General features: G+C 39.4%; 1 protein-coding gene across 4 annotated transcripts in view; it reads left to right on the forward strand.

Annotated features, from left to right (window-relative positions):
• Positions 1 to 13536, forward strand: part of SFXN1 (sideroflexin 1) — a 48667-nt gene that overhangs the window by 20201 nt on the left and 14930 nt on the right. For all 4 annotated transcript variants that reach the window (XM_079918143.1, XM_079918140.1, XM_079918141.1 and 1 more), the window contains exons 3-7: positions 7105 to 7275; positions 7993 to 8091; positions 9622 to 9697; positions 10289 to 10374; positions 11300 to 11427. In XM_079918143.1, the coding sequence (XP_079774269.1) occupies positions 7105 to 7275; positions 7993 to 8091; positions 9622 to 9697; positions 10289 to 10374; positions 11300 to 11427 (560 nt within the window). The remainder of the gene's footprint in view (positions 1 to 7104; positions 7276 to 7992; positions 8092 to 9621; positions 9698 to 10288; positions 10375 to 11299; positions 11428 to 13536) is intronic.

A 13536-nucleotide genomic window follows, 5' to 3' on the forward strand; every position in this document is an offset into this window, starting at 1 on the left:
CGTACTATTTTAGTATGAATCCAAAGGGAGGTAATAAAAATGGCTAACATTACAAAGCAGGACGAAGGTAACTGCAAATAAAAAGGAAGCTGTATGAAAATCGGACAAAATTCAGTTCAGGGCGAATAGATCAGAAAAATTTGATATTTATAAAATGACCATGTTTGGTATTCATGAACTAGTTAATGTTACATCAAAATATACAAAGAAAAGACTGTTAGAAATACAGAGAGAACTTGATTAATCACATCAGAATTGTTCAGTACTTTAACTGTACAAAAAGAAAAACCAAAAGTAAAATTACAAAGTAAAAATAATGGGAAAATTAATATGAAAACTTAAGGGATTGTGCCAAAATTGTACTCTGAGTGGAAGTTTATAGTTTTACATGTCTCTCTGATTAAACGTTAAAGGCTTACAACAAATGAACTGAGACTTCAGCTTAAGAAATTAAAGAACAGCACAAAATAATAAAAAGAAAATAGCAATAACACATGCTGTGTAGTGATACTGCCTGAAGCACTTCATGTACATTCATTTAAGCCTCAACAGCCCTTGAAGGTAGGTGCTCTCGTTATGCCCATTTTTCAGATGAAAGAACTAAGGCAGAAAAGTCAAAGTCCTGCCACTGTTAAGTGGCAGAGCCAGCATAGGAACTCAGACAGTCTGACTCCACAGTTCATGCTGTTAACCACTATATAGACTGTCTTTCAAAGAAAACAGAGAGAAGGTCATTTTTTTAAGGTCAGAAATTAACAGAATTGAAAAATACATGAAAAACTGGTTCTCTGATAAGCCCAGAGAAAGATAAGCCTCTGGCACGTCTAATCAATATAAAATAAATAAATAAAACTCAAAGTATGTAACAAGAAGATAAGAAAGTTGCCTGTGAGAAATAGAAATATAAAAATGAAGGGGATTCCCTGGTGGCACAGTGGTTAAGAATCCTCCTGCCAGTGCAGGGGACATGGGTTCGATCCCTGGTTGGGGAAGATCCCACATGCAGCAGAGCAGCTAAGCCTGTGTGCCACAGCTACTGAGCCTGCGCTCTAGAGCCCGCAAGCCACAACTACTGAAACCCATGTGCCTAGGGCCCGTGCTCTGCAACAAGAGAAGCCACCACAATGAGAAGCCCGTGTACCGCAACGAAGAGTAGCCCCCGCTCACCACAACTAGAGAAAGCCCGTGCGCAGCAACGAAGACCCAACGTACCTAACAATAAGTTAATTTTTTTAAAAAAATGAAGCCTACTATGTAGCTCTTTGCTAAAAATTTTAGAAATATTAAGTGAAATGTCTAGCCTTCTATGAATATATAAATTACCAAAATTGACTCAATCCAAAATAAGGCAAGGAAAGAGAAAAAAAAGGAACAAGGAAGAGATGAGACAAACAGAAAACAAAGAGCAAGATGGCAGAATAAATAAATAAAAATAAAACTTTCCCACAAAAATCTCCAAGGCCAATTAGCATCACAGGTGAAAGAAATTATTTCTTCACAGAAAGAAACTATATCAGTTCCATCACAAACTCTCTCAGAAAATAGAAGAGGGGGAAAGACTTCTTCATCCTTTTTTTTTTTTTTTTTTTTGCGGTACGTGGGCCTCTCACTGTTGTGGCCTCTCCCATTGCAGAGCACAGGCTCCGGACGTGCAGGCTCAGCGGCCATGGCTCACGGGCCCAGCTGCTCCACGGCATGTGGGATCTTCCCGGACCAGGGCACGAACCTGTGTCCCCTGCATCGGCAGGCGTACTCTCGGCCACCAGGGAAGCCCTTCTTCATCCATTTTATGAGACCACTGATAGCAAAACCAAAGGGATTACAAGACAAAAATTACAGACCAATATCCCTCATAAACATAGACACAAAAACTCCTCAACAAAATTTACAACTTAAATCTAGCCATCTTTAAAAGGGATAATACCCAAAATAAGCAGAACCCAAATATGGTTCGTCACAAGACTGCAAGTTCATTTTAACATTTGGAAATCACTGTATCAGTAGACTATGACAGAGAAACATACAGTCTTCTCAATAAGTGCAGAAAAAACAGACAAAATCCAACATCCCTTCATGATAAAACTCTCAGCAAACTAGGAATAGAAGGAATAAAGTACATCTAAGAAAAGCCTATAACTAACACCAAACTTAATGATGAAAGAATGAAAACTTTCCCCCTGAGATCAGGAACAAGGCAGGGAGTTCAGCTTTCACTACATTTATTCAGCATTGGACTAGCATAGCTAGTCCAATAAGAAAAAAAGAGCAACAAAAATAAAAGATGTACAGATAGGAAAGGAACTAAAACTCTCTTCATTCACAGAAAACATGATCATCTATATAGAAAGAAGCTACCAAAAATGCAAATAGAGTGTTTAGCACAGTCACAAGATATAAGATCAATATACAAAAATCAGTTGGGTTTCCGTATAGTAACAATTAACAACTGGAAGTTGAAATTTTAAAAATCATATTTTCAGTAGCAACAAAAATATTAAATGCATGATTTCAAGACTTACTGTAAAGCTCAAGTAATCAAAACAGTATAGATATATAGATCAGTGGAACAGTATAGAGGATCCTGAAATAGACTCAAACATATATAGTCAATTGATTTTTAAATAAAGATGTCTGGATAATTCAATAGAGAAAGAATATTCTGTTCAATGAGTGGTTCTGGAAAAAATGGATTTCCACATAAAAAAAGAGTATTAATCTTTAAACAAAATCATAAACATAACTTGAAATAGATGATAGACCTAAATATACAAGCTAACACTGTAAAACTTCTAGAAGAAAACAAGATAAAATCTGTATGACTTTGCGATAGGCAAAGGTTTCTTAGATAAGACATAAGCATGAACAATAAGGGAAAAGATATGTCTCTCCACTTCGTAAGACACTGTTTAGAAAACAAAAATGCAATTCACAGACTGGAAGAAAATATTTGCAAAACCTATAGCTCATAAAGGACTTATGTCCAGAAGAGGTAAAGAATTCTTTTCATTCCAACCCAATTTGTTTAAATGGTCAAAAGATTTGAATAGGCTGATGACACTAAACCAAAGAAAATCTAGAAATATCAAGTAAGCCTATGGAAAGATGCCGAGCATCATTAGTTGCTAGGGAAATGCAAATTAAAACCACAATGAAATATCACCTCACACCTGTCAGAATCAAAAAGACAACAAATAACAACTGTTGGCGAGGATGTGAAGAAAAGGGAACCCTTCTGCCCTTTTAGTGGGAATGTAAATTGGTGCAGCCACCTATGGAAAATAGTGTGGAGGTTTCTTTAAAAATTAAAAATAGAACTACCGTACGATCCAGCAATTCCATTCCTGGGTATTTATTCAAAGAAAACAAAAACACTAATTAGAAAAAGATATATGTACGCCTGTGTTTATTACAGCATTATTTACAATAGCCAAGATATAGAAGCAACGTAAGTGCCAATCAATAGGTGAATGGATAAGAAGATGTGGTATATATAGATATGTAAAACATCTATTACTCAGCCATAAAAAAGAACGAAATCTTGTCATTTCCAACAACACAGATGGACTTGCATGTATTATGCTAAGTGAAAATAAGTCAGACAGCGAAAGACAAATACTGTATGATTTTACTTACATGTAGAATCTAAAAAATAAAACAAATGAACAGAAAACAAAAGCAAACTCATAGATACGGAGAACAAACAGGTGGTTGCCATAGGAAAGGGGGTTGGGGGGAGGAGAGAAATTGGTGAGGGAGATTAAGAGGTTCAAACTCCCAATTACAAAATAAATGAGTCACAGGTATACAAGAGGTACAGTATGGTGTGGGGATATGTCAATAACTATAATTTTAATATCTTTGTAAGATGACAGATGGTAATTAGGCTTATCGTGGTGATCACTTTGAAATGTACAGAAGTACCGAATCACTGTGTTGTGTACCAGGAACTAACATAGTGTTGTAGGTCAATTATACTTCAAAAACAAACAAGCAGACAGACAAACGCATAGAAAAAGAGATCAGATTTGTGCTTACCAGAGGCGGGGGTTGGGAGAGGGGGAATTGGCTGAAGGCAGTCAGAAGGTATAAACTTCCAGTTATAAAATAAATAAGTACTTGGGATGTGATGTACAACATGGTAAATAGAATTAACACTGCTGTACGTTATATATGCAAGTTGTTACGAGAGTAAAGTCTGAGTTCTCATCAGCAGGACAAATATTTTTTTTCTCTGTCTTTAATTTTGTATCTGTATGAGATGATGAATGTTCACTAAACTATTGTGCTGATCATTTCATGATGTATGTAAGTCAAGTCATTATGCTGGATGCGTTCAACTTAGACAGTGATGTATGTCAACTATATCTCAACGAAACTGGAAGAAAAGAGTATACATTGGAATGTCTAAAAATGAAAAACAAAACAAAAACCACAATGAGATACCATTTTCTACCTACTAGAATGGCTAAAAAGAGAATTGATAAATACCTGTGGTCCATTCATTGAATGGAGTACCACTCAGCAATTAACCGGTCACTGATACAACAAAGATGCATCTGAAAGCACTATGCAAAGTTGAAGAAGCCAGACACATACTACTACTTGCTCGTATGATTCCATTCATGTGAAATTCTCAGAGGCAATACTGTAGTGGTAGAAAGCAGATCTATGGTTGCTGGGAAGTGCAGGGAATGACTCCTAAGGGGCCTGAGGGAACTTTGGGGGAGATGAAAATATTCTATACCATGATTCTGAAGGTGGTTACACCACCGTGTACATTTTTCAAAACTCATCAAATTGTATACTTAAATGAATGACTTTTATAATATTTAAATGATACCTTAATAAAGAGATTTAATTTCTTTTAATGTTATGGGGACATAGAACACAAAAAGATGCTTTCCCCTTTGGTAACCGTAGGTTTGTTTTCTATTAGACAGTGTTTTTCAATTTCATTCCTAAGAACTATATATATATATATATATATATATATATATATATATATATAAAAAATACCTGGGAATTAACTTACCCAGAAGTAGGAGGCAAGTACAGACCACTGGGCGACATTAAAAGATGCCTTTGAGTAACTGGAGAAATATGTGGTAGGCCTGGATAGAAAGTCTTATTGCTGTAGAGATAGCAGTTCTCTTCAGCTTAATATAGTTTTGGTCAAAATACAATTGCGATCCCCTATAACATTAACAAAATAATTGTAAGAGTTACCTGGAAGAACAAATTACTGGGTGTAAGTAAGGCACTTTTGAGAAAGCAGACGAAGAGTAGTGGAGTGAAGGACCATTGCTCTACCAGATATTCAAAGGGACCCTCAGTTAAAATGGTGGGTTTGGCAACACGAGGTGTAGATGATGGGCACACGGTAGAAAGTCCAGCCTAACATTCACAAAAGTTCATGATGGTAAATATAGCATTGAAATCTTGGTCTTGGAAGGGCAGACCAGCCAACTGGAATCTAAAATTAAGCAATTTCACATATTCATATCTTAAGATAAATTTCAAATAGCTTAAAACTGTGACCAAAAAAAAAAAACTATTAGGAAAATGCAAAGAACTATATAGGTGAACATACCTATAATCTTGAAGTGGGTCACGCCTTTCTAGGCAGGAACTCCATTTGTTCCTACCTGACTGCATAATCATAAAAATTTTCAGGGTGGCAGATAACATAACTAAACAAAATTATCCACATTGTATAAAGAATATAACAGGTTACCTAAATAGTAATGATGCTACTGCTGCTGAGGATAAAAAAAAAAAAAAGACATACTCAAGTAGAGGAAAAGGATAAAAGATATATTTACAGTTTTAATATTTTACATAGCTTTTGTCTCAGCAAATGTACTCATTTCTTTCTAAATAATCTCGGATGGGGGAAAAGTTTTATTTATAAGGATATTTACTTCCTTATCCCTTACCAATGGAAAAGGTTAAAAGCAATTAAAATGCCCAACAGTAGGGGATTGGTATAATTTCTAAGGCTGCCATAGCACATTACCACAAACTGAGTGGCTTAATACAACAGAGAAATTTATTCTCTCACAGTTCCAGACTCTAGAAGTCTGAAATCAAGGTGTTGGCAGGGCTCTGCTCCCTCTGACGGCTCTAGGGCAGAACCCCTCCTTTCCTCTTCCAGCTTCTGGTGGCCCTAGGCTTGTAACTACGTCACTCAAATCTCTGCCTCTGTCATCACATGTCCTTCTTTGCGTGGCTGCACTTGGTCGTATAAAGGCATCAATCATTTGATCTGCTCCCTCCCGCCCCCGCCAATCCAGCATGACCTCATCTTAACTATGTAATTACATCTGCAAAGACCCTGTTTATAAATAAGGTCACATTTTGAGGTTCCAGGTGGACAAGAATTTTAGGGGGGGACACTATTCAACCCAGTACAGATGATATAGAAGAATATCTAAAGATATAGAGAAATGTTTACAAAATATTATTGAATAAAAAAGGTGATTTGATACAATGCCTTTAAATAAAAATATCATGTATAATAGATCCAATAAAAGCCTGAAAGGGCATTTACCAAAGCATTGCTAGTGGTGCTAAGTTGGGAGAGGCTTGAATGACTTTAATTGTGTTAATGAATTCCTGTATTTTCTAAATTTTTTGCAATGAATATGTGTTTCTTTGATAAAGAGGAAAAATAGTGAGCCTTTCTTATCTAGGTTTTCAAACTATAGGTTTAAAAATGAATTCACATTCTTGATTGCTACAGATTTTGTCTAACGAGTTAAAAATATCTTAGCATTTACAGAGTTCAAAGTACATTTTTAAATGTCATTTAAAACAAAGACTATTTCAAAGTTGAATACTTCCCTATTATACAAGATGCTTTTGTTTTTCCAAATTATAGGCAATTTGAGGTTTATGGGTTTGATGTGCTCATTTTAAGTGTTTATTGTCTTTTGTGTTATTAGAATTTTCCCTGACTCTGTAATAGTTAGATTTGTCACTCCATCCAGACACAGATGTTCTAGGTAAACATAAACTCCAGAACATTCTAGCTACATGTCTCCAGAGCACTGGTGAGATATTTGGAATGAACAATCACCATGTTATTTGTTGCTGTTTTCCTAGGCAAGGAGTTGTTCCTCCGGGTCTCACAGAAAATGAGTTATGGAGAGCCAAGTACATCTATGATTCAGCTTTTCATCCCGACACTGGTGAAAAGATGATCTTGATAGGAAGGATGTCAGCTCAGGTTCCAATGAACATGACCATCACAGGTTGTATGATGACATTCTATAGGTGAGTTCTGGCAATGTAACGACAGTTTGTTTGCTTTATATTCCAGAAGCTTAAAGTACATTTTTTTTATGTGAGTGGTTTAATCGAAATAAATGTCATTTCATGTGGCATTTCAGTTTGTATAAATGTTGCAACTCTAGGGGGTTGTTTTACCTTTTCCCTCTGTTGAGTAGAACTCTCCTTATTGCCCAAAAGGAGGTTGAATTTCTCCCTAAATCTTAGACCCAAAAGAAAATGAGAAAGAAAATAAAAAGATCCTCTAAGCAGATTCTGTTTAATCCATTCATATGCTATAGGTATAAGTATAGGTGTAGGTGTAGACATGTAGTGAGGAGGGACCAGAAATAGCCTACAAATGGCTTTTTTCCCTAAGAGAAGGGACCTGACATTAATCACATTAATTGGGTGCCCACTCTTTGCTGGGCTCCCTTACAAATTTAAGATAAAATTTAAGTAAGTTATCTCCATCCTCACCCTAACCCTCTGAGTTTGTTGCTATCCATATCTAACGAATGAGGAAACTGAGAATCAGAAAAGGTAAAAATCTGCCCAGCCACACCGGTCCTCGGCCTCTGACCCAGAACACACAGTCCTGGACCCAGCGTTCTCCCTTCTCCAGTCCATCTCCTCTCGGGTTACTGGTGCTCATGTTGTCCATTCTGCATGGCGGCTGATTCACAAGCGCTGGTGGGTATGTGATGGATCGATCTGTTTCAGGACCACACCGGCAGTGCTGTTCTGGCAGTGGATCAACCAGTCCTTCAATGCCGTGGTCAATTACACCAACAGAAGTGGAGATGCTCCCCTCACTGTAAAGTAAGACTGGAAGATTTAACTGTCCTCTGCACTTCTCTGGGGTTCATTTGATTCACTGGTGATGCTCTCCTGGTTAAAAAAGTATATTTGTACAAATTGTTTATACGGTTTGGAATCCTAGGGAGCATATTTTTCAGTAGTGTTTCTTTTCCTCCCTTTCTATGTAGGTAACGGTTTTTTGCAGCCTGCCTTTCCAGACATCATCCAGGCCGTTAGTGGCTCTGGTAGGAGGACATGGCTCCCACACCCTAGGGCGCATCCCCGCCTCGCCCCTGCAGAACACACAGCAGGCAGCTCAGGGCTGGCCTGTGTGACATGACACACTGTACCCCCAACCACCCTGTGGGTGTAGACAGATACCAACATCAAAAGTAGCAGAATCAACAGTGTGATCTCTGCAGAAATCCAGGGGAATTTTGTATCTGATTTGTCTTTAAAATAGGACGCCTCCGGAACCCAAAAGAAAGTGAATGGATTTAAAATTTTGCCTCCTGTGAAAAGATGTTCAGATAGACTAAAGTGATTAGTTAACCAAAACTTTGAGCCTAACTTAGTAACACTTCAAAGCGTTTTCTTTTTTGTTTTAACTCTCAAATTGCTTTTGACCATCTGTAGTCTTCTATTATCATCCTAGGGAACAAAGAATATTGAAATCTGCAACCCAGCAGTGCCGGTCACACCTTCATTTCATCCAATCCTTGAATTAGAATTTATTTTAAAGCAAGAGAGAACGGCTTGGGCTTAATTGTATTTTGAGGATGAGACTTTTAGTCTTTTTATACTATAAGATGTCATTTTTAGAATGGCGGCACTGCATTTTTACTTTCAGTATGTATAGTGATATTTTGAGAAGTATTTTTTTATTTAAGCAAATATGCTACAACCATTTAAGCTAATATGCATTTTCCCACATTTGTAGCTTGCTGCACAGTCCCTGCTTCCTTCCCCCAACCACCACGCATGCGTATTCTCTCTGTCTGCTCGTTTGGCGTGGTAGTTAGGTTCTATGTGAAGAATGCCATTTTTGTGTGGGTCTGCGTGCTTTTTCTCTGAATATCTCTACTTGTAGAGTGATGACGAATGTTGTTCTGTGGGATCTCCTTTTTAAAATTTATTTTATTGAAATACAGTTGATTTCCAATGTTGTGTTAATTTCTGCTGTACAGCAAAGTGACTCGTTAACACATACACACATTCTTTTTCATATTCTTTTCCATTATGGCTTATCACAGGATGTTGAGTATAGCTCCCTGTGCTAGACAGTAGGACCTTGTTGTTTATCCATTCTATATATAATAGTTTGCATCTGCCATTCCCAAACTCCCAACGCATCCCTCCCCTACCCCGCTCCCTCTTGGCAACCACAAGTCTGTTCTCTATGTCTGTGAGCCTGTTTCTGTTTCTTTGATAAGTTCATTTGTGTCATGTTTTATGGAATCTCTATTCTTAATCTTGATTTCTTCCAAAAATGTTGGGCTTGAGTTTTCTGACGCACACTTGTTGTTTATGTACCATTTTCCTTCTTTTCAGTGAACTGGGAACAGCTTATGTTTCTGCAACAACAGGTGCTGTAGCGACAGCTCTAGGACTCAATGCATTAACCAAGGTACTCAGATTTTTATTTCCATAGCAGTAAAGCTTCTTAATTTGTTCTCACCTGCCTGGCTCTAAGTCTCTCTGTTAATTTCTCAAAATAGTTCAAGTCCTATGACTCTCTTATTATAGTCATTATCTCCGACTGCTTTCTTAAAGTGTATCTTTCAATACGTTTGGGAAGGAGTGTCACTAATAACGTCTGCCAAGACCCTGGTCTGTACCTGGCACTGTGTATTCAATGCTAAATGCTCACCCATCCATACAGCCCACCAGAGGCTGGGTGCCGGGCTGGGTACCTCCAGGCACTGCCCTGAAGAGGTAGAGGAGTCAGCATCTGAACCCAAGACTGTGGGACTCCAAAGCTCCTGCTCCATCAGCCACATAAAGCCATCAAAATATCTTGGAAGTCTGCCTTGTCCCAGTGTGCCCAGGCTGGAAATAGAAAGTACCTCTAGGAAACCAAGTTTTGAACGTACTCTTGGCCCAAGTTTCTATACAAATAGGACTCTGCATTTGTAGAGGTTTTCAAGAAGAAATAAGTACTTGCATTCAGTACTACAGGAAAAATAAGATCTTGCTTTTGGAATTATCTTTTCTGCAGCATGTCTCTCCGCTCATAGGACGCTTTGTTCCCTTCGCTGCGGTAGCTGCTGCTAATTGCATTAATATTCCATTAATGAGGCAAAGGTAAGCTTAATATGCCCTCTTAGAGAACACTTGTGCTTGACAGTAGGGTCTTATAATAATCTGCTTTGTTGAAACTTAAATAAATTTGTTTTATTTTAATATTTACAGATGAAGTTTTATGAGATCTGGGATCTGCTTCCAAATAATCTGGTTTTGGGGGTGAGGATGGGTCCATTGATGAAACAAGGTCAGCTCTGAGTTGCTGATTATTAAAGCAGGCTGATGGCCATATGGGGTTTAGAATAGTCTTTCTACCTCTGTATAATAAAAAGTTTAAAAAATAGATCTCAAACTTACGTCTATGCCTAGAAAGCTTCTTCTATACAATAGGTTCTTCCCCCCTTCCCCCCAAATTTTCTCTTGGGGTTTCAAGTAATATTAATCTATATCTCTGGAAGTATTTTTTAGTGCTGGCAAAAATTAAAGGAGAAGAAAAAACGAGAAAAAAGCATTTTGGAATGGATAACAAAAAACAGGGTAACAGTAGGAGCTATAATTGTAGCAGTAGTGACCATAGTTAAATATGCAATAGTTCCGTGTACTTGTGACGCCTGTGTCAGTACAGTTAGTTTATTTTTTAGTAATTATATCTATCTCTCATTTGGAAAGTTGCTCAAATTTGCACATGAGCTTAGAAATCAGCCTTATCTCTCAGTTAGCGTATTCACCTGTTGAGTCCTATTGTTGTTCAAAATGCTACACCTTTTTTTTTTACAAAGTTTCCTAGCATTATTTTACTTGTGTGTCTATCACACGAGGATTAAGCATGTTTGTGGTTTTAAAAATAGACTTATTAGTGCCAAAAATGACACCGGAGTGGATTTTTGGATTAAGTAGGGACTTGGGCTTTCACAGCTTCAGTGCTGTTTCCAGCCATTCTGCGAAGGCACCTGTGAACTTCTTTGCCCATTGTCTTGCTCTCTAGGGAACTCAAAGTTGGCATTCCTGTCACAGATGAAAACGGGAACCGCCTGGGCGAGTCGGCAAACGCCGCTAAACAAGCCATCACGCAAGTAGTCGTCTCCAGGATCCTCATGGCGGCCCCCGGCATGGGTGAGTAGAGCTTTGCCATCCATTCATTTGTTCGGTACATTTCAATCAAACAAGCGTTGGTGCACCAGTGAGCAATAACCGCAAAGGATCCCTTCCCTTAGTGGAACTTACTTTCTGGCGGAGGAGGCAGAAAACTAACAAAAATAAGTAAAATATGAATAGGTGAGATGGTTATAGAGCTAAGCGGGGGGTGGGGGGGAAGAGGGTTGGGGATCTTGGGGTGGAAGTGCTATCGAACGTAAGTCCGTGTGCCCCACATATAGTGAGGCCAAATGATACCAAAATGTTGGGAGTTTGGAGCAGAGAAAGGTTTATGGCAGGGCCATGCAAGGACAACGGGTGGCTCATGCCCCCAGAAACCCCCGAACGGTCTCAGCAAAGCATGTTGAAAGGCCAGGTGAGGGAGGGGGGGCACAGGGTGTGTGATCAACTCATGCACAATTCTCTGATTGGTTGATGGCGAGGTAACAGGACAGTTAACATTATCAATCCTTAGGCACCAGAAGGTCTGGGGGCTACGTGCTCATGATCATCAAACAGTTAATTTCTTCCATTGGGTGGTGGTTTTTAGCATCTGAAAAACTCAGGAAATATCCATGAGGTACTGTTAGCTGGGTACTTCAGAGAGGAGATGCAGCAGAGGATATGGGGAAGGGGTCTGTCCCAGGAAGACCCCGTGCGGTCCTGCTTGGTTACAGAAGTAGACTGGACAGATGGGAGCGAGGGAGCCAAGTGGTTCCAGGGTCGAATATTCTGGGCAGACGGAACAGCAGGAGAGCAGGGAGCTGTGCCCAGTGTGACGGAAGCATCACAGGAGGCAGGTGCAGCGGGAGGGGAGAGAAGGGTGTGGGGACAGTAGAAAGGAGTAGACGAGGCCCCAGCGGGCAGAACGCAGATGGCCCTGCAAGCGTTTGGAGCCCTGGCTTTTAGTCTGAGGGGTAGGAGGCCGTGGAGGGTTTTGAGCACAGGAGTGGGAATAATAATCCGGCTTAGGTTTTAACTGAGTGACTCAGGGTCCTGCGTTGAGAGTAGGCTGAAGAGGGACCAAGAATGGTGGTTGGAGACTGTTCAGGAAGCTGTTGACTGCTGCAGGCAAGAGATTATGGTAGTTGGACCAGGGCAGTGACAGTGAAGGTGATGACAATTTGAAGGGAAAGAATTTGATCTTTGTAAATCTTGAAAAGAAACTTCCAAAAGTTCTTGAATAGGAATAACTTCTACTGAAGATTTATTCGTATCAATGGGAAAACCTTAGAGCATGAACCAAGTTGGGTTATTTATAGGAGCTATTAATATGTGACTCAGTTTTGTCCCTAGGGCCTGGACTCAACATAACCAAAAGCAGAAAATCTCCGTGGTGATTTAGTTCCCCTGAGAATCTCTCATCCACTCCTAAGGCTTCTTCAGCTACCCTCAGACCAGGGCTCTCGAGAAGGTTCTCAGACTTACTCAGAAATCAGAGGGCCCGGGAGTACATAACTCTTTGCAGAAAAATATAAATCTATATTTTACAGAGAGAAATGAGTATGTTTACTTTCCTTGTCTAAATCAGATGCAAACAGCACTTGGCTATTAACTAAACTCTCAAAAGAAGCATACTTAATCAAGTGCTGTCAGGTTTTCTCACTAATATTTTTTGTTGTCTTTAAATTCCTTTTGTCACTGGGAAAGCTCATCAGCAGACAGTAGGAGTGGGCAAAGGAAAGGTGAAGAAAAGGGCATGAAAGAAAACTTGGAGGCGCATTCCAGCCAATTGCACTCCAGCTAATTGGTTATCTGATTTAACCACCATTAAGTGATTTAACAAAGAAGCACCTCAGTGCCCTCATGAGACAGCGGTGTGCACCGTAGGGGTGAGTGAATGGTGGAAACCACAGTCGTGAACTGTAGGCCAGGAGTCCCCTGAGTCCGGGACCAGCACGTTGTCAGTAACCTACGAGGAGGCTGGGGAGGCAGCCCCAGAACACCTGCTGAGCCCAGATTTCCAGTTTGCCGAAATCAAGGTGGCCATTCCGGCTTCTACCCTGGGTGGGCTTTTGGTTTTGTTCTTTCCCATTTTGAAATAAGGACGCTCCTCTTTGAAGTTCAGCCGGCCCAACAAATTTGTTT

This window comes from Stenella coeruleoalba (assembly GCF_951394435.1).
Source record: "Stenella coeruleoalba genome assembly, chromosome: 3".
NCBI classification, from domain to species: Eukaryota; Metazoa; Chordata; class Mammalia; order Artiodactyla; family Delphinidae; genus Stenella; species Stenella coeruleoalba.